We start from the raw sequence: 19,798 nt of genomic DNA, 5'->3' as shown, positions 1-19,798 counted from the left end.
GGATACAGGACAGGATGGAACAGGACAGGACGGGTGACCTGACGACTAGACAGAGCAAACTCACTAACAGGAACTATAGTGTTGGTTAGGCACCTCCCCTAGTGGGAGATTGCCTCAAATACCCAGTACCTCTCAGTGATCGGCTGAGAGACACTTCCTAGGAGTGGCACACTGGCCCTTTAAGAGAGGGGCAGCAGTGGGCGCGCACTCCTTCGGAGCGCTATCGGAGATGCTGTGATGCGCACAAACTCCGGGAGGCAGGAGGAGGAGAAACCACAAGGTGGAGAGGCAGACACACCGGGCAGCGCAGAATGACAGTGCACGTCCCTGCAAAAGAGAAAGGAGCGCAAGGACATACCGTTACAGTTTGCAATGTCTTCTATAAGCAAAGGGGGGATAAGACACAAGTAGCTCAAACCTCTGCTGAAAGTGGAGCTTCTGCTGCCTGTAAAGGGAAACCAGATAAGCCCCTCCCCAATAGCAAAGCCACACCCCAAAGTTAGTCTCCAGCTGAAATGGACAAGACGGCAAGGATTTGGCCTTCTGTTTTCAATACGGTTATCTTAAACTTTAGGCTTGTTAAATAATCACGATCTAAAAGTTTTAGAAGTTTTTTTAAATTATTATTTTAGGGTGACTGTCCCTTTAAGCATAAAACACACACGGTTCAAGGGCCAGCACAACCCTGCCCGGTCACCTCACCCTTTTAAATGGTCCCATTGTTCCTCCCTGGTCTCTCTCACGGGGACACACTTTCCTCCTTCAATAGGCCGACTATTCTTACTGCCCGGGCCTCAGAATCAGTATTCCAAGCCGTGGCACGCTCAGCGCTCCTGGCACGGTGACTTAACTTGTGACCGAGTCTTCAAAGAGAGCAAAATCACACAGTAAAGAAAGATCAAGTGGAAAAATATCTGCCGGCCAGGAGAGTCTTAAGAAACCATAAAAGAAAAAAAATATGTCTTGCTAGAGGGGGAAAGTAAAAGCTGCACATAATCCGGTGTAGACGACCAGACGCAGAATAAGACGGAGGCGAAACCTGCATCCAATCACCGGACTCACCGGAAGGAAGAGACGCTGCGCCGCGCAGGGCTTGAATAACTTCTTCCATTCCTGAGCGTTCCCGACAGAGAACGTGATGGGGTAGATCTTGTAGTCAAATTTTCTGGACAGCTGATGTGGCCACTCTTGAAGCTGGAAGAAAAGTGATACATTAATGTAATAATATAATATACTAGCTGTACTGCCCGGCTTCGCCTGGGTTAATAACTGCTGTTAACAAAATAGAATGTATTAACAAAAATGTATTCTGCACACAAACACCACAAAACAAATAGATAAAAATGTAATTATAAATGTCTGTCTCCCCCTCTGTATCTCTCTCTCTCTCTTTCCCTGTCTGTCTCTTTCCCTCTCTTTCCCTGTGTCTGTCTCTTTGTCTGTCTCTTACCCTGTCTGTCCCTTTCCCTCTCTTTCCCTGTCTGTTTCCCTGTGTCTGTCTCTGTCTCTTTGTCTGTTTCTTACCCTGTCTGTGTCTGTCTCTTTCCCTGGCTGCATTGTGACACGCCAACATTCCATATAAGGGCGTGGCTGCACTGTGGCTCCCAGCTCCATTCGCTTTAATGGAGGCAGGTTTTTTGGTGAATAACTGTAAAGCACGGGGTTAAAATTTCCCCTCAAAACATAGCCTATGACGCTCTCGGGGTCCAGAAGTGTGAGTGTGCAAAATTTTGTGGCTGTAGCTGCGACGGTGCAGATGCCAATCACAGACACAGACATTCAGCTTTATATATTAGATATAATATTTATTCATTTATATAGTGTTTTTAATTCCACAGCGCTTTACATACATGGACAACACTGTCCCCATTGGGGCTCACAATCTAGAGTCCCTAACTGTATGTCTTTGGAGTGTGGGAGGAAACCGGAGTACCCGGAGGAAACCCACGCAAACACGGGGAGAACATACAAACTCATTGCAGATGGTGTCCTTGGTGGGATTTAAGCAGAGGACCCCAGCGCTGCAAGACTGCAGTGCTAACCACTGAGCCACCACAAGACTGCAGTGCTAACCACTGAGCCACCACAAGACTGCAGTGCTAACCACCGAGCCACCACAAGACTGCAGTGCTAACCACCGAGCCACCACAAGACTGCAGTGCTAACCACTGAGCCACCACAAGACTGCAGTGCTAACCACTGAGCCACCGTGCCGCCCTTAATGTCAATAATTATTCCTAATGTATCGGCTTTCTTGAAAGTGATGGAAACAATAGGGGTTTGCAGTTTTCCTGCATCTTTTTTGGCTGTGAGCGTGAGCCCATAGTAATAACAGATACAATTACTAAGCTGTGGCAGGCACAGGCCACCACAATAGGATCCTGCTCTACACCTATGCCTGATTCGCTATTACTACTACGCTATACTAGGGCTGGGCAAAGTGCGGCCCGAGAAAACCAGTGGACTGCCGGCCACACCGTGTCCTCCACCGCCAGACGTCACCGCTATCCACATGCTCAGGATGCATTCATTGGTGGAAGAGGCGCCGGCTCCTTCTTCCACCAATCAGCATGCAAGATAGCAGACGCAGTGACATCACATCAGCGCAACTGCTGTGCAGAGGGTCAGTGCAGCAGAGCGCTGCGGCAACCAGAGCAAGGCAAGTATGGGGTGGGTTTTGTTTTGTTTTTTTCATATGTATGCAAGTGTAAGGAGTGACCGAAAGGCTTAGTTTCTACTTGTTTTATCCACCATTAGTTTTTTCATACATTGATTTTTTTGAGTTTTATTGGTTCCATTAAAAGTCTTTGGTTTAACGGTTTACCTTGGTATTCTCCTGTGGACGTTGATGCCGCACCTGCCCTCTTTTTGTATTTAAGAGGCCATGTGGGGGCTCACACTGTATATAGAGGGGATGTGTGTGGGCTAACACTGTATATAAGGGGCTGTGTGTGGGCTCACACTGTATATAGAGGGGATATGTGTGGGCTCACACTGTATATAGAGGGGATGTGTGTGGGCTCACACTGTATATAGAGGGGCTATGTGTGGGCTCACACTGTATATAGAGGGGCTGTGCGTGGGCTCACACTGTATATAGAGGGGCTGTGCGTGGGCAAACACTGTATATAGAGGGGCTGTGCGTGGGCTCACACTGTATATAGAGGGGCTATGTGTGGGCTCACACTGTATATAGAGGGGCTGTGCGTGGGCTCACACTGTATATAGAGGGGCTGTGCGTGGGCTCACACTGTATATAAGGGGCTGTGCGTGGGCTCACACTATATAGAGGGGCTGTGCGTGGGCTTACTGTATATAGAGGGGCTGTGCGTGGGCTTACTGTATATAGAGGGGCTGTGCGTGGGCTTACTGTATATAGAGGGGCTGTGCGTGGGCTTACTGTATATAGAGGGGCTGTGCGTGGGCTTACTGTATATAGAGGGTTGTGCGTGGGCTTACTGTATATAGAGGGGCTGTGCGTGGGCTTACTGTATATAGAGGGTTGTGTGTGGGCTTACTGTATATAGAGGGGCTGTGCGTGGGCTTACTGTATATAGAGGGGCTGTGTGTGGGCTTACTGTATATAGAGGGGCTGTGCGTGGGCTTACTGTATATAGAGGGTTGTGCGTGGGCTTACTGTATATAGAGGGGCTGTGCGTGGGCTTACTGTATATAGAGGGGCTGTGTGGGCTTACTGCATATAGAGGGGCTGTGTGGGCTTACTGTATATAGAGGGGCTGTGCGTGGGCTTACTGTATATAGAGGGCTGTGTGTGGGCTTACTGTATATAGAGGGGCTGTGTGGGCTTACTGTATATAGAGGGTTGTGTGTGGGCTTACTGTATATAGAGGGTTGTGTGTGGGCTTACTGTATATAGAGGGGCTGTGCGTGGGCTTACTGTATATAGAGGGTTGTGCGTGGGCTCTTACTGTATATAGAGGGGCTGTGTGGGCTTACTGTATATAGAGGGTTGTGTGTGGGCTTACTGTATATAGAGGGGCTGTGTGTGGGCTTACTGTATATAGAGGGGCTGTGCGTGGGCTCACACTGTATATAGAGGGGCTGTGTGTGGGCTTACTGTATATAGAGGGCTGTGCGTGGGCTTACTGTATATAGAGGGTTGTGTGTGGGCTTACTGTATATAGAGGGTTGTGTGTGGGCTTACTGTATATAGAGGGGCTGTGTGTGGGCTTACTGTATATAGAGGGTTGTGTGTGGGCTTACTGTATATAGAGGGTTGTGTGTGGGCTTACTGTATATAGAGGGGCTGTGTGTGGGCTTACTGTATATAGAGGGGCTGTGCGTGGGCTCACACTGTATATAGAGGGGCTGTGCGTGGGCTTACTGTATATAGAGGGTTGTGTGTGGGCTTACTGTATATAGAGGGTTGTGTGTGGGCTTACTGTATATAGAGGGTTGTGTGTGGGCTTACTGTATATAGAGGGCTGTGCGTGGGCTTACTGTATATAGAGGGTTGTGCGTGGGCTTACTGTATATAGAGGGCTGTGCGTGGGCTTACTGTATATAGAGGGTTGTGTGTGGGCTTACTGTATATAGAGGGTTGTGTGTGGGCTTACTGTATATAGAGGGTTGTGTGTGGGCTTACTGTATATAGAGGGTTGTGTGTGGGCTTACTGTATATAGAGGGTTGTGTGTGGGCTTACTGTATATAGAGGGGCTGTGTGTGGGCTTACTGTATATAGAGGGGCTGTGCGTGGGCTCACACTGTATATAGAGGGGCTGTGCGTGGGCTTACTGTATATAGAGGGTTGTGTGTGGGCTTACTGTATATAGAGGGTTGTGTGTGGGCTTACTGTATATAGAGGGCTGTGCGTGGGCTTACTGTATATAGAGGGCTGTGCGTGGGCTTACTGTATATAGAGGGTTGTGTGTGGGCTTACTGTATATAGAGGGGCTGTGCGTGGGCTTACTGTATATAGAGGGGCTGTGCGTGGGCTCACACTGTATATAGAGGGGCTGTGCGTGGGCTTACTGTATATAGAGGGGCTGTGCGTGGGCTTACTGTATATAGAGGGTTGTGTGTGGGCTTACTGTATATAGAGGGTTGTGTGTGGGCTTACTGTATATAGAGGGTTGTGTGTGGGCTTACTGTATATAGAGGGTTGTGTGTGGGCTTACTGTATATAGAGGGCTGTGTGTGGGCTTACTGTATATAGAGGGTTGTGTGTGGGCTTACTGTATATAGAGGGTTGTGTGTGGGCTTACTGTATATAGAGGGCTGTGCGTGGGCTTACTGTATATAGAGGGCTGTGCGTGGGCTTACTGTATATAGAGGGCTGTGCGTGGGCTTACTGTATATAGAGGGCTGTGCGTGGGCTTACTGTATATAGAGGGCTGTGCGTGGGCTTACTGTATATAGAGGGCTGTGTGTGGGCTTACTGTATATAGAGGGTTGTGCGTGGGCTTACTGTATATAGAGGGCTGTGCGTGGGCTTACTGTATATAGAGGGCTGTGCGTGGGCTTACTGTATATAGAGGGCTGTGCGTGGGCTTACTGTATATAGAGGGCTGTGCGTGGGCTTACTGTATATAGAGGGCTGTGCGTGGGCTTACTGTATATAGAGGGCTGTGTGTGGGCTTACTGTATATAGAGGGTTGTGTGTGGGCTTACTGTATATAGAGGGTTGTGTGTGGGCTTACTGTATATAGAGGGTTGTGTGTGGGCTTACTGTATATAGAGGGTTGTGTGTGGGCTTACTGTATATAGAGGGGCTGTGCGTGGGCTTACTGTATATAGAGGGTTGTGCGTGGGCTTACTGTATATAGAGGGTTGTGTGTGGGCTTACTGTATATAGAGGGTTGTGCGTGGGCTTACTGTATATAGAGGGGCTGTGCGTGGGCTTACTGTATATAGAGGGGCTGTGTGTGGGCTTACTGTATATAGAGGGTTGTGTGTGGGCTTACTGTATATAGAGGGTTGTGTGTGGGCTTACTGTATATAGAGGGTTGTGTGTGGGCTTACTGTATATAGAGGGCTGTGTGTGGGCTTACTGTATATAGAGGGGCTGTGTGGGCTTACTGTATATAGAGGGGCTGTGTGTGGGCTTACTGTATATAGAGGGTTGTGCGTGGGCTCTTACTGTATATAGAGGGTTGTGTGTGGGCTTACTGTATATAGAGGGTTGTGTGTGGGCTTACTGTATATAGAGGGGCTGTGCGTGGGCTTACTGTATATAGAGGGGCTGTGTGTGGGCTTACTGTATATAGAGGGTTGTGTGTGGGCTTACTGTATATAGAGGGTTGTGTGTGGTCTTACTGTATATAGAGGGGCTGTGTGTGGGCTTACTGTATATAGAGGGTTGTGTGTGGGCTTACTGTATATAGAGGGTTGTGTGTGGGCTTACTGTATATAGAGGGTTGTGTGTGGGCTTACTGTATATAGAGGGTTGTGTGTGGGCTTACTGTATATAGAGGGTTGTGTGTGGGCTTACTGTATATAGAGGGGCTGTGTGTGGGCTTACTGTATATAGAGGGTTGTGTGTGGGCTTACTGTATATAGAGGGTTGTGTGTGGGCTTACTGTATATAGAGGGGCTGTGCGTGGGCTTACTGTATATAGAGGGTTGTGTGTGGGCTTACTGTATATAGAGGGGCTGTGCGTGGGCTTACTGTATATAGAGGGGCTGTGTGTGGGCTTACTGTATATAGAGGGTTGTGTGTGGGCTTACTGTATATAGAGGGTTGTGTGTGGGCTTACTGTATATAGAGGGGCTGTGTGTGGGCTTACTGTATATAGAGGGGCTGTGTGTGGGCTTACTGTATATAGAGGGGCTGTGTGGGTTTACACTATATATAGGAGGGGCTGTGTGTGGGCTCATACTGTATACAGCGTATCCAGCCATATCCTGTCCACCTCCATTAACTTGAGAACGGCGGCAGCTATAGGCATAGAAGTGGTGTCTAGGTATAGTAAAAGTAGCCATGCGCTACTCAATGAAACCACCTATAGCGCCACCTGGTAGAAAACGACGGAGTTAGCATTTTTATCTCGAAAACGGAACGAGATAGAGAAAAAAAGTGAATTACAAAGTTGTAGGGCATCGTCAATTCAATGTGAATCCACACTTTGTATACAGAAATGCTATGATTAGAACATGTAAAACTCACAAGGCTGCGGACGTGAAGCGATACCTCATGGAGACCTTCCTACAAGTCATTGGGTATGGTGGCTGTGTGGAGTGGCCTCCGCTCACCTGACCTGACCCCATTGGACTTCTTTCTGTGAGGTCACATCAAACAGCAGGTGTATGCGACCCCTCCACCGACATTGCAGGAACTACGACGACGTATCACAGATGCTTGTGCAAACGTGTCACCTGCCATATTGCACAGCGTGCAGCCAGATACAGTATGCTGTGCAGAGTCCAGATGTGCATTGCAGCTGACGGGGGACACTTTGTGCATCAAAGTTAAATGAGCGCCATATGCGTGAACAGCATTCAATGGGGTTTTTTTTGGGGGGGGGGGGCATGGGTTTCATATCATAGCATTTCTGTATGCAAGGTGTCGATTCGTATGGAATTGTTGATGCCCTACAATTTTTGAATTCACTTTTTTTTCCTCTATCTAGTTTAGTTTTCGAGATAAAAATGCTAAATCTGTTGTTTTCCACCAGGTGGCGCTATAGGTGGTTTCATTGTGTAGCGCATGGCTACTTTACTATACCTAGACACCACTTCTATGCCTATAGCTGCCGCCGTTCTGAAGTTAATGGCGGTGGACAGGATATGGGTGGACACACTGTATAGGGGCTGTGCGCGGGCTCATACTGTATATAGGGGCAATGTGTGGGGGCTCATACTGTATATATGGGCTGTGTGGCTCATTGTAGGGGCTTATACCGTATACAGGGTTATGTAGGGGCTTATACCGTATACAGGGCTATGTGGGGGCTCATACCGTATACAGGGCTGTGTGGGGGCTCATACCGTATACAGGGTTGTGTGGGGGCTCATACCGTATACAGGGTTGTGTGGGGGCTCATACCGTATACAGGGTTGTGTGGGGGCTCATACCGTATACAGGGTTGTGTGGGGGCTCATACCGTATACAGGGTTGTGTGGGGGCTCATACCGTATACAGGGTTGTGTGGGGGCTCATACCGTATACAGGGCTATGTGGGGGCTCATACCGTATACAGGGTTATGTGGGGGCTCATACCGTATATAGGGTTGTGTGGGGGCTCATACCGTATATAGGGTTGTGTGGGGGCTCATACCGTATATAGGGTTGTGTGGGGGCTCATACCGTATATAGGGTTGTGTGGGGGCTCATACCGTATATAGGGTTGTGTGGGGGCTCATACCGTATATAGGGTTGTGTGGGGGCTCATACCGTATATAGGGTTGCGTGGGGGCTCATACCGTATATAGGGTTGTGTGGGGGCTCATACCGTATATAGGGTTGTGTGGGGGCTCATACCGTATATAGGGTTTTGTAGGGGCTCATACCGTATATAGGGTTGTGTGGGGGCTCATACTGTATATAGGGTTGTGTGGGGGCTCATACTGTATATAGGGTTGTGTGGGGGCTCATACTGTATATAGGGTTGTGTGGGGGCTCATACTGTATATAGGGTTGTGTGGGGGCTCATACTGTATATAGGGTTGTGTGGGGGCTCATACTGTATATAGGGTTGTGTGGGGGCTCATACTGTATATAGGGTTATGTGGGGGCTCATACTGTATGCTTGTGAGCAGGGTCCTGACTCCTCTTGGCATCTGTTGAGGTCTTTTACTCTGTAATGTCTGCACATGTCCCCTCTGAATTGTAAAAAGCTGAGTAATATATTGGTCGCTATAGAAATAAAAATTATATCATTATACAATGTACTATGATGCCGCGGACACAGGCGGCCATGACACAGCTAGGACGGGCGCCTGCTCCCTGCTTATGTCTGATCCTCCAATATTAAATCAGCGGGAGTTGTAGTTTCGGGGACAATTGGTTGTTACTAAACTTCTGCTCCAGTCCATGTGATCGTCCCACCAAAATCAGGGGTGTTCACCAGTGTGACGTTACAGACCCCGGTATGGAGTCTCCGGCGGACCGCTCTAGGAAACCCCTTTCGTCTCCTTTCCCTCTCCTGAGCACGGAGGATTCTCCGCATTTCTTTTCCCTTCCTCCGTTCTTTGTCCTGTAATTGGCGCTCTGTCTTCTGCCATTTCACAATGCAAAGTCAGCAATGGTCAATATCGTGCAAGGTCACAGCAGTCATCTCCCATGGCCGGAGAGTGTGAGGTTTATAGGGAGAGTCATTAACCCCTGCAAACCCAGGCGGCTAAAAGGACTTTCACGATAGAACAATGGCAAACGGAGATATACACAAAGTTATAGTGGACAAATACATGAGATGTGTCATGTCTGAGGCTCAATGGGGGTGGCACGGTGGCTCAGTGGTTAGCACTGCAGTCTTGTGGTGGCTCAGTGGTTAGCACTGTAGTCTTGCAGGGCTGGGGTCCTGGGTTCCAATCCCACTAAGGACAACATCTGCAAGGAGTTTGTATGTTCTCCCCGTGTTTGCGTGGGTTTCCTCGGGGTTTTTCGGTTTCCTCCCACACTCCAAAAACGTACAGATAGGGGACTTAAGATTGTGAGTCCCAATGGGGACAGGGTTGCCAATGTATGTAAAGCGCTGTGGAATCAATAGTGCTATATAAATTAATAAATATATCATTATTACATCTGGAGCTTTCAGTCCTTACATTGCCTCTAACAGCGCCATCCAAATGCACGTGGCCGAGTCTGGTACTGCAGCTAAATGCAGGTGATTTGCATGGATAAAGGTAATGATGGATTTTGGGTTCGATCAATCATTTATTTGCCATATTGATGGCTGTTTTGACCAGTCATAGATCAAACATTGCTGGAAGTATAGGACCCCATTATGTGGCTCATGGGTGGTCTTTCTGCAGAGATGGAGGTCTTTTTTTTTGTCCCTTTTTTTTGCTTAGTTCCCTAGTGTTCTTACCTTTCGATCAAATTCCGGTTTTAACGCGTCTTCGGCGAATATGTGGAATCTGATTTTTTTCACGCTGAAGAGCACAGCGGATTTCACCATCGTGACCGTCTCCTCCACGCGCTCACCGCACGCCACCACAGCCAGGTGCATCCATTCCGCAGGAGCCGCGGCTTTCGGCTTTTGTTCTGCGAGTCTGTGGAAGGATGGCGGAAATATTATTACATCAGCGAACTGAAAAATAGAATCCAATTTCACTCGGCTCAGGATAAAAATAGTGGGGCATTAAGTGACTCAAAATCCAAAGTTCTTGGGTTGTTTGGATACTTTTTTGCAGATGCATTTAGATGCCGGGGTGGGGTGGGGGGGGCGGGTCACAGATTTTGCATTGTGACCCAGTTGGGGGTTGCATCATGGGGTATGTCCGGGCAAGGAAATCTGCACACTGTAAACCCATGCCCTCTGGCACCACCATAGAGCACCCATATCATCTGGAAGGCTCTTGGGGAAGAAAAAAAAAAAAAGAGGATTTTTTTTGTACTTGTAGAAAAGTTTCTTAGTTTCACTCAAAGTTTCCACAAGGCAGTGCTCCTCTAAAGCATATACAGTACAGACCAAAAGTTTGGACACACCTCCTCATCTCTAGAACAACTGTTAAGAGGAGACTTTGTGCAGCAGCCTTCATGGTAAAATAGCTGCTAGGAAACCACTGCTAAGGACAGGCAACAAGCAGAAGAGACTTGTTTGGGCTAAAGAACACAAGGAATGGACATTAGACCAGTGGAAATCTGTGCTTTGGTCTGATGACTCCAAATATGAGATCTTTGGATCCAACCACCGTGTCTTTGTAGAAAAGGTGAACGGATGGACTCTACATGGCTGGTTCCCACAGTGAAGCATGGAGGAGGAGGTGTGATGGTGTGGGGGTGCTTTGCTGGTGACACTGTTGGGGATTTATTCAAAATTGAAGGCATACTGAACCAGCATGGCTACCACAGCATCTTGCAGCGGCGTGCTATTCCATCCGGTTTGCGTTTAGTTGGACCATCATTTATTTTTCAACAGGACAATGACCCCAAACACACCTCCAGGCTGTGTAAGGGCTATTTGACTAAGGAGAGTGATGGGGGTGCTACGCCAGATGACCTGGCCTCCACAGTCACCAGACCTGAACCCAATCGAGATGGTTTGGGGGTGAGCTGGACCGCAGAGTGAAGGCAAAAGGGCCAACAAGTGCTAAGCATCTCTGGGAACTCCTTCAAGACTGTTGGAAAACCATTTCCGGTGACTACCTCTTGAAGCTCATCAAGAGAATGCCAAGAGTGTGCAAAGCAGTAATCAAAGCAAAAGGGGGCTACTGTGAAGAACCTAGAATATAAGACATATTTTCAGTTGTGTCACACTTTAAGTATTTCATTCCACATGTTTTAATTCATAGTTTTGATGCTTTCAATGTGAATCTAGAATTTAGAGTGTTGAAAATAAAGAAAAAACTCCTTGAATGAGAAGGTGTGTCCAAACATTTGGTCTGTATGTGGGCCAGGAATAGGGGCTGGATAGGTTATGTCATGAGAAAAATACCTATAAAAAAAAAGAATTTAGCCAAGTGTTTTGCATACAACAAACCTGATTCTCCCGGACAACAACTTAAAAAAGTTGGAAAGGATGATAACACAAAGACATTATTCACATGATACCCACAAAGCCCCCACACCGCATCGCCCCCTTGTTACCGTCTTTTAACAATCACATTAGAATAAAAACTTTTTTCTTGGCTAAAAAAAAAAAAGTCTAGCTTATTGTTACTGTTCAATCGCAAAAGCTCAACAATAGATGCACGACTTCCTCTCCGACTTGGCGCAGAACAACAGGAAGAAGCCAACAGAAAAACAAAGCTCAGAGGAGGACGCCGCCGCTCATTCCTGGTCATCACGGGGAGAGGGGTTTCACCCTCGAAAAGTGCTGGTATATACAGTGTCACGAGGGGGATGTGATAGCTTGGGAGAGAGAGGGGCTTAACCTCAAGCTAGGGGGGTACCCTGGGCTGACCCTCAACTCAGAAATACGTTTGAAGGTAGCAACATCTGAGCCACCAACCTCTCCCTGTTTCCTGTCCTGGCCCTAAAAGTAATGTCTCTGTCACACCCACCACCCAAGGGGACAGAATGGGATAAAGATCCCAAAAAACCCCAACAACAAATAACAAACAGGGGGTATAACTGAAACACACACACACACACACACACACACACACACACACACACACACACACAAAGACCTACACAAGGGAACGACAAAAAAAAAAAAAAGTACACAGGGAGGGGTAACCAAGTAAAAGGTAAAAATAAAGGGTAGTTGCACACAACTCTGCCCAAAATAGCAGCAGGGGCAGCCTCACGGCGGCGGCCAAACAGCGGTTGCAGCAGCTTCACGGCAGTGGTGGCAGCCTCATGACGGCGGCAGCCTCGTTGCGGTGTGACGCACACATGACGTTGCGCCAGGCCGGCAAAAAAGGAGCAGGGTAGGAAGAAGTTTGCTGGGTTCCTTTCCGGAATACTGACCCAAGTCCTGCAAATTGATTTGCTCATCTCCAGTAACGGCGCATGCGCAGTACCGCTCCATTTATACAGCTAAATGCACTTTAATGGTGACCCCCTCTTTTTTTAAGTCAGTAACCACATCAAAGTAGTTTTCTCCAGAAGGATGTAGCTAAAGTGCCGAGACATCTTAGAAATGGCTGAGATTTCATGCTGGAACCTGAAGACACGACTGTATACCCCCCCTTTCAGTTACATGAAGTCCAATAGTCAGCAGGGGGCGTCGTTGAGCGCAGTGGAAATACCCCGCCATATACAGTCTCGGGGTACAGCGCATGAGTTATATCTTTTTTCCAAAGCACAATTTACATAAAATATGAAAGTCTGAGAAATACCGAGCAAGAGCCATGAATAAAATGTCACAATGAAAGCTTTACCGCGGGATTTACAAGAGTTACTACTGTGCAGCGATCCCGCCACGCGCGCATCAATAAGAGCGGAGAAGGCTTAGGTCTTAATTAAATTCTACTTTCAGAGGGGCATAAATATTGAATGAGCTCATTTATGTGAATTAGTATTTACCTTCCAGCTTTTAATGTAACACCGTGAATTATTAAAGGGAAACGCCGAGTGTTAAAACCCGTAATCTGAGCGGCTGGATTTATGATTTACACGTCATATACTTTACTTTCAAGTATTCTGTCTGCAGAACTAAGGAGGGAATCGTATACAAAACGCCAACGACAATTATATTAGAAAAAAAAGAGGCGGACTACAAATAACAGCAGTTCTTCCATACAGAAGGGGGGACCTCACATGACTGCTGCAGCCAATCAGTGGCGACTGTTTCCATTGGTCATGTCAAGAGGCAGCCAGAAGCCCTGTAGGTGGTGATGGTATTATAATGGATAAGTGGCAACAGTCCATTAGAAAAACAGGTTTACTTTTTTTTTTTTTTTTTTTTTTTTTTACTTGAACCACCCTGGACCCATTAAGAAAGTGTTAAAATATTGGATAACTCTTCAAGACCTCATGGAAAAACTCTGTGCGGAGATAATCCATCCACTTCACAGGTGCGTCATATCAAGATGCTGACTAGAAAGCACAATTCTTGCACAGGTGCGCCTCAGGCTGGCCAGCACGATTATTGCACAGGTGCGCCTCAGGCTGGCCAGCTCGATTATCGCACAGGTGTGCCTCAGGCTGGCCAGCACGATTATCGCACAGGTGCGCCTCAGGCTGGCCAGCACAATTATTGCACAGGTGCGCCTCAGGCTGGCCAGCACAATTATTGCACAGGTGTGCCTCAGGCTGGCCAGCACAATTATCGCACAGGTGCGCCTCAGGCTGGCCAGCACGATTATCGCACAGGTGCGCCTCAGGCTGGCCAGCACGATTATTGCACAGGTGCGCCTCAGGCTGGCCAGCACGATTATTGCACAGGTGCGCCTCAGGCTGGCCAGCTCGATTATCGCACAGGTGTGCCTCAGGCTGGCCAGCACGATTATCGCACAGGCGCGCTTCAGGCTGGCCAGCACGATTATTGCACAGGCGCGCCTCAGGCTGGCCAGTACGATTATTGCACAGGTGCGCCTTAGGCTGACCCCAAAAAAAATCCACTCTAAAATGTGCAGTTTTACAGTATTGGGGGTGTCCGAGGGGGGGCAGAAAACCAGTCAGTATCTGGTGTGACCACCATTACACATCTCCTTCGTGCCAGACGCCATTGAATGCGAGCATTTACCCACTGAAGGTTATGATGATGAACTACAGTCAGGTGAAAGGTGGAGACCCCAATGAGGATGACGAGCAGCAGATGAGCTTCCCTGAGACGGTTCTGACAGGCTGTGCAGAATTTCTTTAGTTTTGCACAGATTGCTGTAGCCGCTATCTGGGTAGCCGGTCTCATGATCTTGGATGTGATGATGCTGCATGTGGAGGTCCTGGGCTGGTGCAGTTACGCGTACTCTGCGGTTTGATGTACTGGCAGAAGACTTTTCAGAAGTCTCATTATCATCAGAGGCAGGATTATTATACCTTTATACACAGCTGATAACACAAAGGTCCACTAATCACAATGGATGACGTCACAGCTCCCCCTCCCTTTACAAATGACTCTTTTTGCACATGCACATTAGATGCTTCAATACAAAAGATAAGGCCGGAATGATTCTACTGCTGCTAATGTTCATGTGCACTTCCTGGAAGAATTAGTACAAAATTATCCCCAATGGCCAGTGTTAATATGGCAAGATTTAAAATTAAAAAAAAATAAATTAAAAAAACATAGAAATCGGATTTAAACAGTAGGAAATTTTATGATGATACAGTCCGTTTAAATGCACTGCTATTGTTTTCACTTATCAGCCTTGGTTGAAGCAGGGTGGCCGATCGAATATTAGGAGGAAAGAAAAAAAAAAAAAAACCCTAACCCCATCTTCAGTTCTGATATGCAACAGACACATGAATGTCAATGATACTTACTAATATTGTAATGCCTCATTACCTTATGCTTTTTATTTTAGGTTACCGGCCCTTTAAAAGGGAACAAAAAACGTAGGAAAGCCGCAAAAGCACATTCCGCTGACGGATCAGCCATCCAGAGCGCGGCTGCTCGGGCTTTTGTGATCGCAACAGCTATTTCTTGCTAATACAAAAAAAGTCCTGCGCCATTTACATGACAAAGGAGGAACCGTCCCGAACTCCTCCGCTCCTCTCAGATGTTACAGATTAGTAAGGAATGAATAAAACCTGCGACTGCAGAGAGCGGCCTCTTATCCTCACACAATTTACCCCTCCAAGAAATAAAGGTCTGAGACTCTAGAGCAATCCTGCGAAAAGGGCCGAGATCAAGACCCTCTCCTAGGGGAGATAGAAGGAAACTAAGGGGTATCTGATAGTATAGACTGGTGATATGAGGGGATGGGACGTAGAACATCCAGTCTGAAAAGTACCTGGCAATTTATGGCTAATAAACCGTGATGACCGCTAGCCATCTCCAGCTTAAAAATGTCTCTCTCCACCTTATGTTACAACATATTGTGTGTGAACCTAGGAGGAACCCTGAGGTGATGGCAATTTTTGGCATGCAGGACATTAACATTGAATGGTGGCGCGGACCGTAGCTATCCATGCTCTTGGAGGAGAGGAGAGGAGAGGAGAGAGAGGAGACCATGATCGTCAATACCCTTGGGAGTGGGGGGAAGACCGTAACAATCAACACCTTTGGGGGGATTGTAACCATCAGCACCCGTGGGGGGCGGACAGTGACTGTCAACACTGTTGGGGAAGGGGTGACCGTGACTGTCAACACCCTTGGGGGAAGACAAGGCCGAGACATTCAACACCCTTGGGAGGAGGCAGACCGTAACAGTCAACATCCTTAGGGAGGCGGCCCGTGACAGTCAACAACCTTGAGGGGAAGGGGGGGGGGAGAAATGACACCGTGAACCGTGACAGTCAACAGCCTTGGGGGACACACACACCGTGACAGTAAACAACCTGGGGGGGCACACTGTGACAGTCAACAACCTTGGGGGGGGTTGAACCATGGTCATAAACACCCATGGGGGGTGGACTGTGGCCATCAATACCCGGAGTGGGGTGGGGGGGGGGGGCAAACCTCCCTTGGGGGGGGGGGACCGTAACAGTCAACATCCTGGGGAGGAATGTGACCATCAACAACCTTGGAGGAGGCAGACTGCAACAGTCAATATCCTTGTGGGGAGGGGCAGACTGTGCTAGGCAGCATCCTGGGGGGGGGGGGGGGCAGAATGTGATTGTCAATATCCTTGGGTTGGGACAAACCGTGACAGTGAACACCGTTGGGCGGGAGGGCCCATGACTATCAACACCCGTGGGGGGAGGCAGACTGTGGCCATCAATACCTGGGGGGGGGGGGGGGGCGCGGGGGCAAATCATGACCGTCAACTCCCTCAGTGGGGCCTGTGACTGAGTTACTACCATTGAGGGGGACCACCTTCATCATCAAGGCCATTGGGGGGCAGACTGTGGATCACAAGAACCAACTGTGGCATTGATTTGTACCTGGCACAGCTGCACTACCAAACACAGCCTCTGGACAAAAGTGGCACTGTTTCGGCCGTAAACGCAGACCCCTCTTTCTAATCTCATACGGCCCCTTTAATGCAAGTAGAACCAACATCTGGGGCCTGATAAGAAAGCAGCTGTCAGTCCTAGCAGATTGCGGAGCTCCTTCACGAGTATGAGATCAGGTTACCCTGAGAAAACCGGCGAGATCTCGGGGACGCGCTGACGACTGTAATGTCTGATGGGTTCACGGGATCCTAATCTTGCCCGGTGATGTATTCAGGTCCAGTTCTGATCCATTCAGGGTCCACACAGGACGACTGCTTACAAAACGTCATTGCTTTACAGCCAGTAAACCCATCCACACTTAGGTCACGTATTCTACGCTCTGTACTTCCACCAAATTTTGGCCCACTATCCAGTGAGTGATAATCCACCATGCTTTACACTGCAGGTCAGCCGATGTGCAGGGCTAGTGTGACGCCCTGGACCCCAGGGGTCACAGAGTAACACCACATACACACACCCTCCCCTGGTCAGGAACACCCGTCAAACAAAACCCTTGTTGCCTCCCTCCAGGGTCTGATGTCCACACCAGGTGGGGCGGAGCCAGGCGGTTGGCCCCACCCACCGAGGAGTTCACAGGCCTGGAGGCGGGAAAAAGTCAGTTAGTTGGAGGTGAAGTTGAGTTGAGGAGTGGAGTTGTGGAGTCCAGAAGAGTGGAAGTGAGAGAAGTAGAGACTGTGTGTCTGGGTTGGAGCCCAGGCACAATCAGCAAGGTCGGCAGACGGTGGTGGCCATCTGCAGGAGTTGGTGGAGGTCTGCGGAGCCGTAGGACCAGGGTCGGGCGGTGGCCCGCCGGTACCGAACCGGAGAGCGGATTAAAGCCAAGCACCAAGGCAGGGTACTTCCAGACTAGGTTCGGAAGCCGCCGTAACAGTCAAATTACCCGATTGCGGTCTGGACTTCAGGGGTTCATTCCCAACCAAGTCTCGTCAGAAGGCAACAGCCCAACCCGTCCGGATAAGAGCCACCGCTAACGGCCAGAGATCCAAGGGCCAGCGCCTGCGGGCAAAACGGGCTCTTCCGACACGTACAAGCCAGGGAGCGGACCACCCGTGGGAATCCATAGGGGTCAAAGACTTACACATAGGTGCAGGGAACGACAGCCACCATCAACCCATCCGGGGAGAGTGAAGATACCGCAGCCGACTGCGGGCCCCGTCCATCCAGCCGTTTGGTTTACCAGAGACTTTGTTCTTGACTACCTGAGTGAGTACACCAGTGCCATCTGGCACAGCGCTGCACCGTAACGCTGCCCCCCCCGCATTGGCACCTGCACCTATCCCCTCCTCCCTACTCACTAATCCCTAACCGGGGCCCCGGCACAACAGCCCCTACCCACGGAGGGGCCAACACCTCAGCTGCTCCCTGTCATCGCTCCCGGGATCCCCCGTCACCAGCAGCGGTGGTGCCCACCATCACCACAACCCATGGGTGGCGTCACAACAGACATCCCACCACCAAACCTCCCCTTTTCACTCGTGGGTGAGGAGACGCTGCTTGAGCCTCCGGGTCCGGCCCCGTGCTCGAGCCACCGAGGAGCAGAAGCACCGGACCCGAGCGCCAGCGATTCCCCAGGCGAGCGGCGTTCCCAAAACCCCTCCGCCCGCGACACTAGCAGGAGCAGTTCTTTGCTGGCAGCTTTCCAATCAATGAAGGAATACTTAACAGTAGAAGCCCCCGATCATGTAAATGTATCACACGCCCCTCTTTATGAATATTTATAGGGGGTCGATGCACGAACCTCAGTGCGGCCCCCATTAATCGTGGCTCGTCCGGTGCCACGTCCTGCACAGTTACATCTATATGTAGAGCACGATCTTACTTTTACCTGCAGAGTCAAAATTTCTGCCAAAAAGAAGAAACAAAACCCCTCCCCGCCATCTACTACAATCGCAACCGGCGTCTTTTATTCCAGCCATTACCAGGAGGGAATCCGAAAATCAAAAAGCGCATTTGTATCCATTTTCACGGTGGCAGATCAATCAATTACGGCTTTATACAGAGTATCTCGGCCTCACATCTGCTTAGACAAGCTGTTTATCAAGTGTCGTCCTCTGAAGAGACGCAGCGCGGCAAAATTATTGATTCCTGTGCGGATATAAAGGCTTCGCTGTCGATTTTTATTTTATGGATTCGACAACTAGGAGACAATTATCTTCAAAGTTTATAAATGATGGTTGTCGTGCCGCTCCGCGCAGAGAAGGGGGAGAACGCCAGACATGCGATGGCGGCACGGTCCGTGCTGGATTGAGCACACATCCGGCAATTGATGGACCCTTACGTAATGGTGGTCCTGTTGATGTACGACATGTGATCACTACAGCAAAGGAACCGTCCTGTGCATGTCTGACATGTGAAGCCTACAGCAAAGGAACCGTCCTGTGCATGTCTGACATGTGAAGCCTACAGCAAAGGAACAGTCCTGTACATGTCCGACATGCAATCCCTACAGCAAAGGAACAGTCCTGTGCATGTCTGATATGTGAAGCCTTCAGCAAAGAACCAGTCCTGTCCATGTCAGACATGTGATCCCTGCAGAAAAGGACCAGTCCTGTTAATGTTCTGCATGTGACCCATATAGCAAAGGAACAGTCCCGTACATGTCCGGCATGCGATCGTGGCGCAAAGTAACAGTCTTGTGTATGATTCACATGCGATTTTGGCGCAAAGGAAAAGTCTGGTGCATGTCCAACATGTGATCCCTACAGCAAAGGAACTGTCCTGTGCATGTCTGACATATGAAGCCTACAGTAAAGGAACAGTCCTGTGCATGTCCAACATGTGATCCCTACAGCAAAGGAACAGTCCTGTGCATGTCTGACATATGAAGCCTACAGTAAAGGAACAGTCCTGTGCATGTCCAACATGTGATCCCTACAGCAAAGGAACAGTCCTGTGCATGTCTGACATATGAAGCCTACAGTAAAGGAACAGTCCTGTGCATGTCCAACATGTGATCCCTACAGCAAAGGAACAGTCATGTACATGTTCGAAATGTGATGCATACAGCAAAGGAACAGTCCTGTAAATATCAGACACGCAATCCTTCAGCAAAGGAACAGTCCTGTACATATCAGACACGCAATCCTTCAGCAAAGGAACAGTCCTGTGCATGCCCGACATTTTATCCCTACAGCAAAGGAACTATCCTGTACATGTTCGACATG

General features: G+C 48.9%; 1 protein-coding gene across 1 annotated transcript in view; it reads right to left on the bottom strand.

The window, feature by feature from the left end:
* Window positions 1-19,798, bottom strand: part of GXYLT2 (glucoside xylosyltransferase 2) — a 59,348-nt gene that overhangs the window by 22,095 nt on the left and 17,455 nt on the right. Inside the window, exons 2-3 of the mRNA XM_075320709.1 lie at window positions 9,991-10,174; window positions 1,063-1,194 (exon numbers count right to left, since the gene is read on the bottom strand). Of these exons, the coding sequence (XP_075176824.1) occupies window positions 1,063-1,194; window positions 9,991-10,174 (316 nt within the window). The remainder of the gene's footprint in view (window positions 1-1,062; window positions 1,195-9,990; window positions 10,175-19,798) is intronic.

The sequence above is a fragment of the Anomaloglossus baeobatrachus genome, chromosome 8, assembly GCF_048569485.1.
Source record: "Anomaloglossus baeobatrachus isolate aAnoBae1 chromosome 8, aAnoBae1.hap1, whole genome shotgun sequence".
Taxonomy (NCBI): domain Eukaryota; kingdom Metazoa; phylum Chordata; class Amphibia; order Anura; family Aromobatidae; genus Anomaloglossus; species Anomaloglossus baeobatrachus.
The sequence above is the reverse complement of the archived record's forward strand: the minus strand, read 5'-3'. Positions and strand labels throughout refer to the sequence as shown.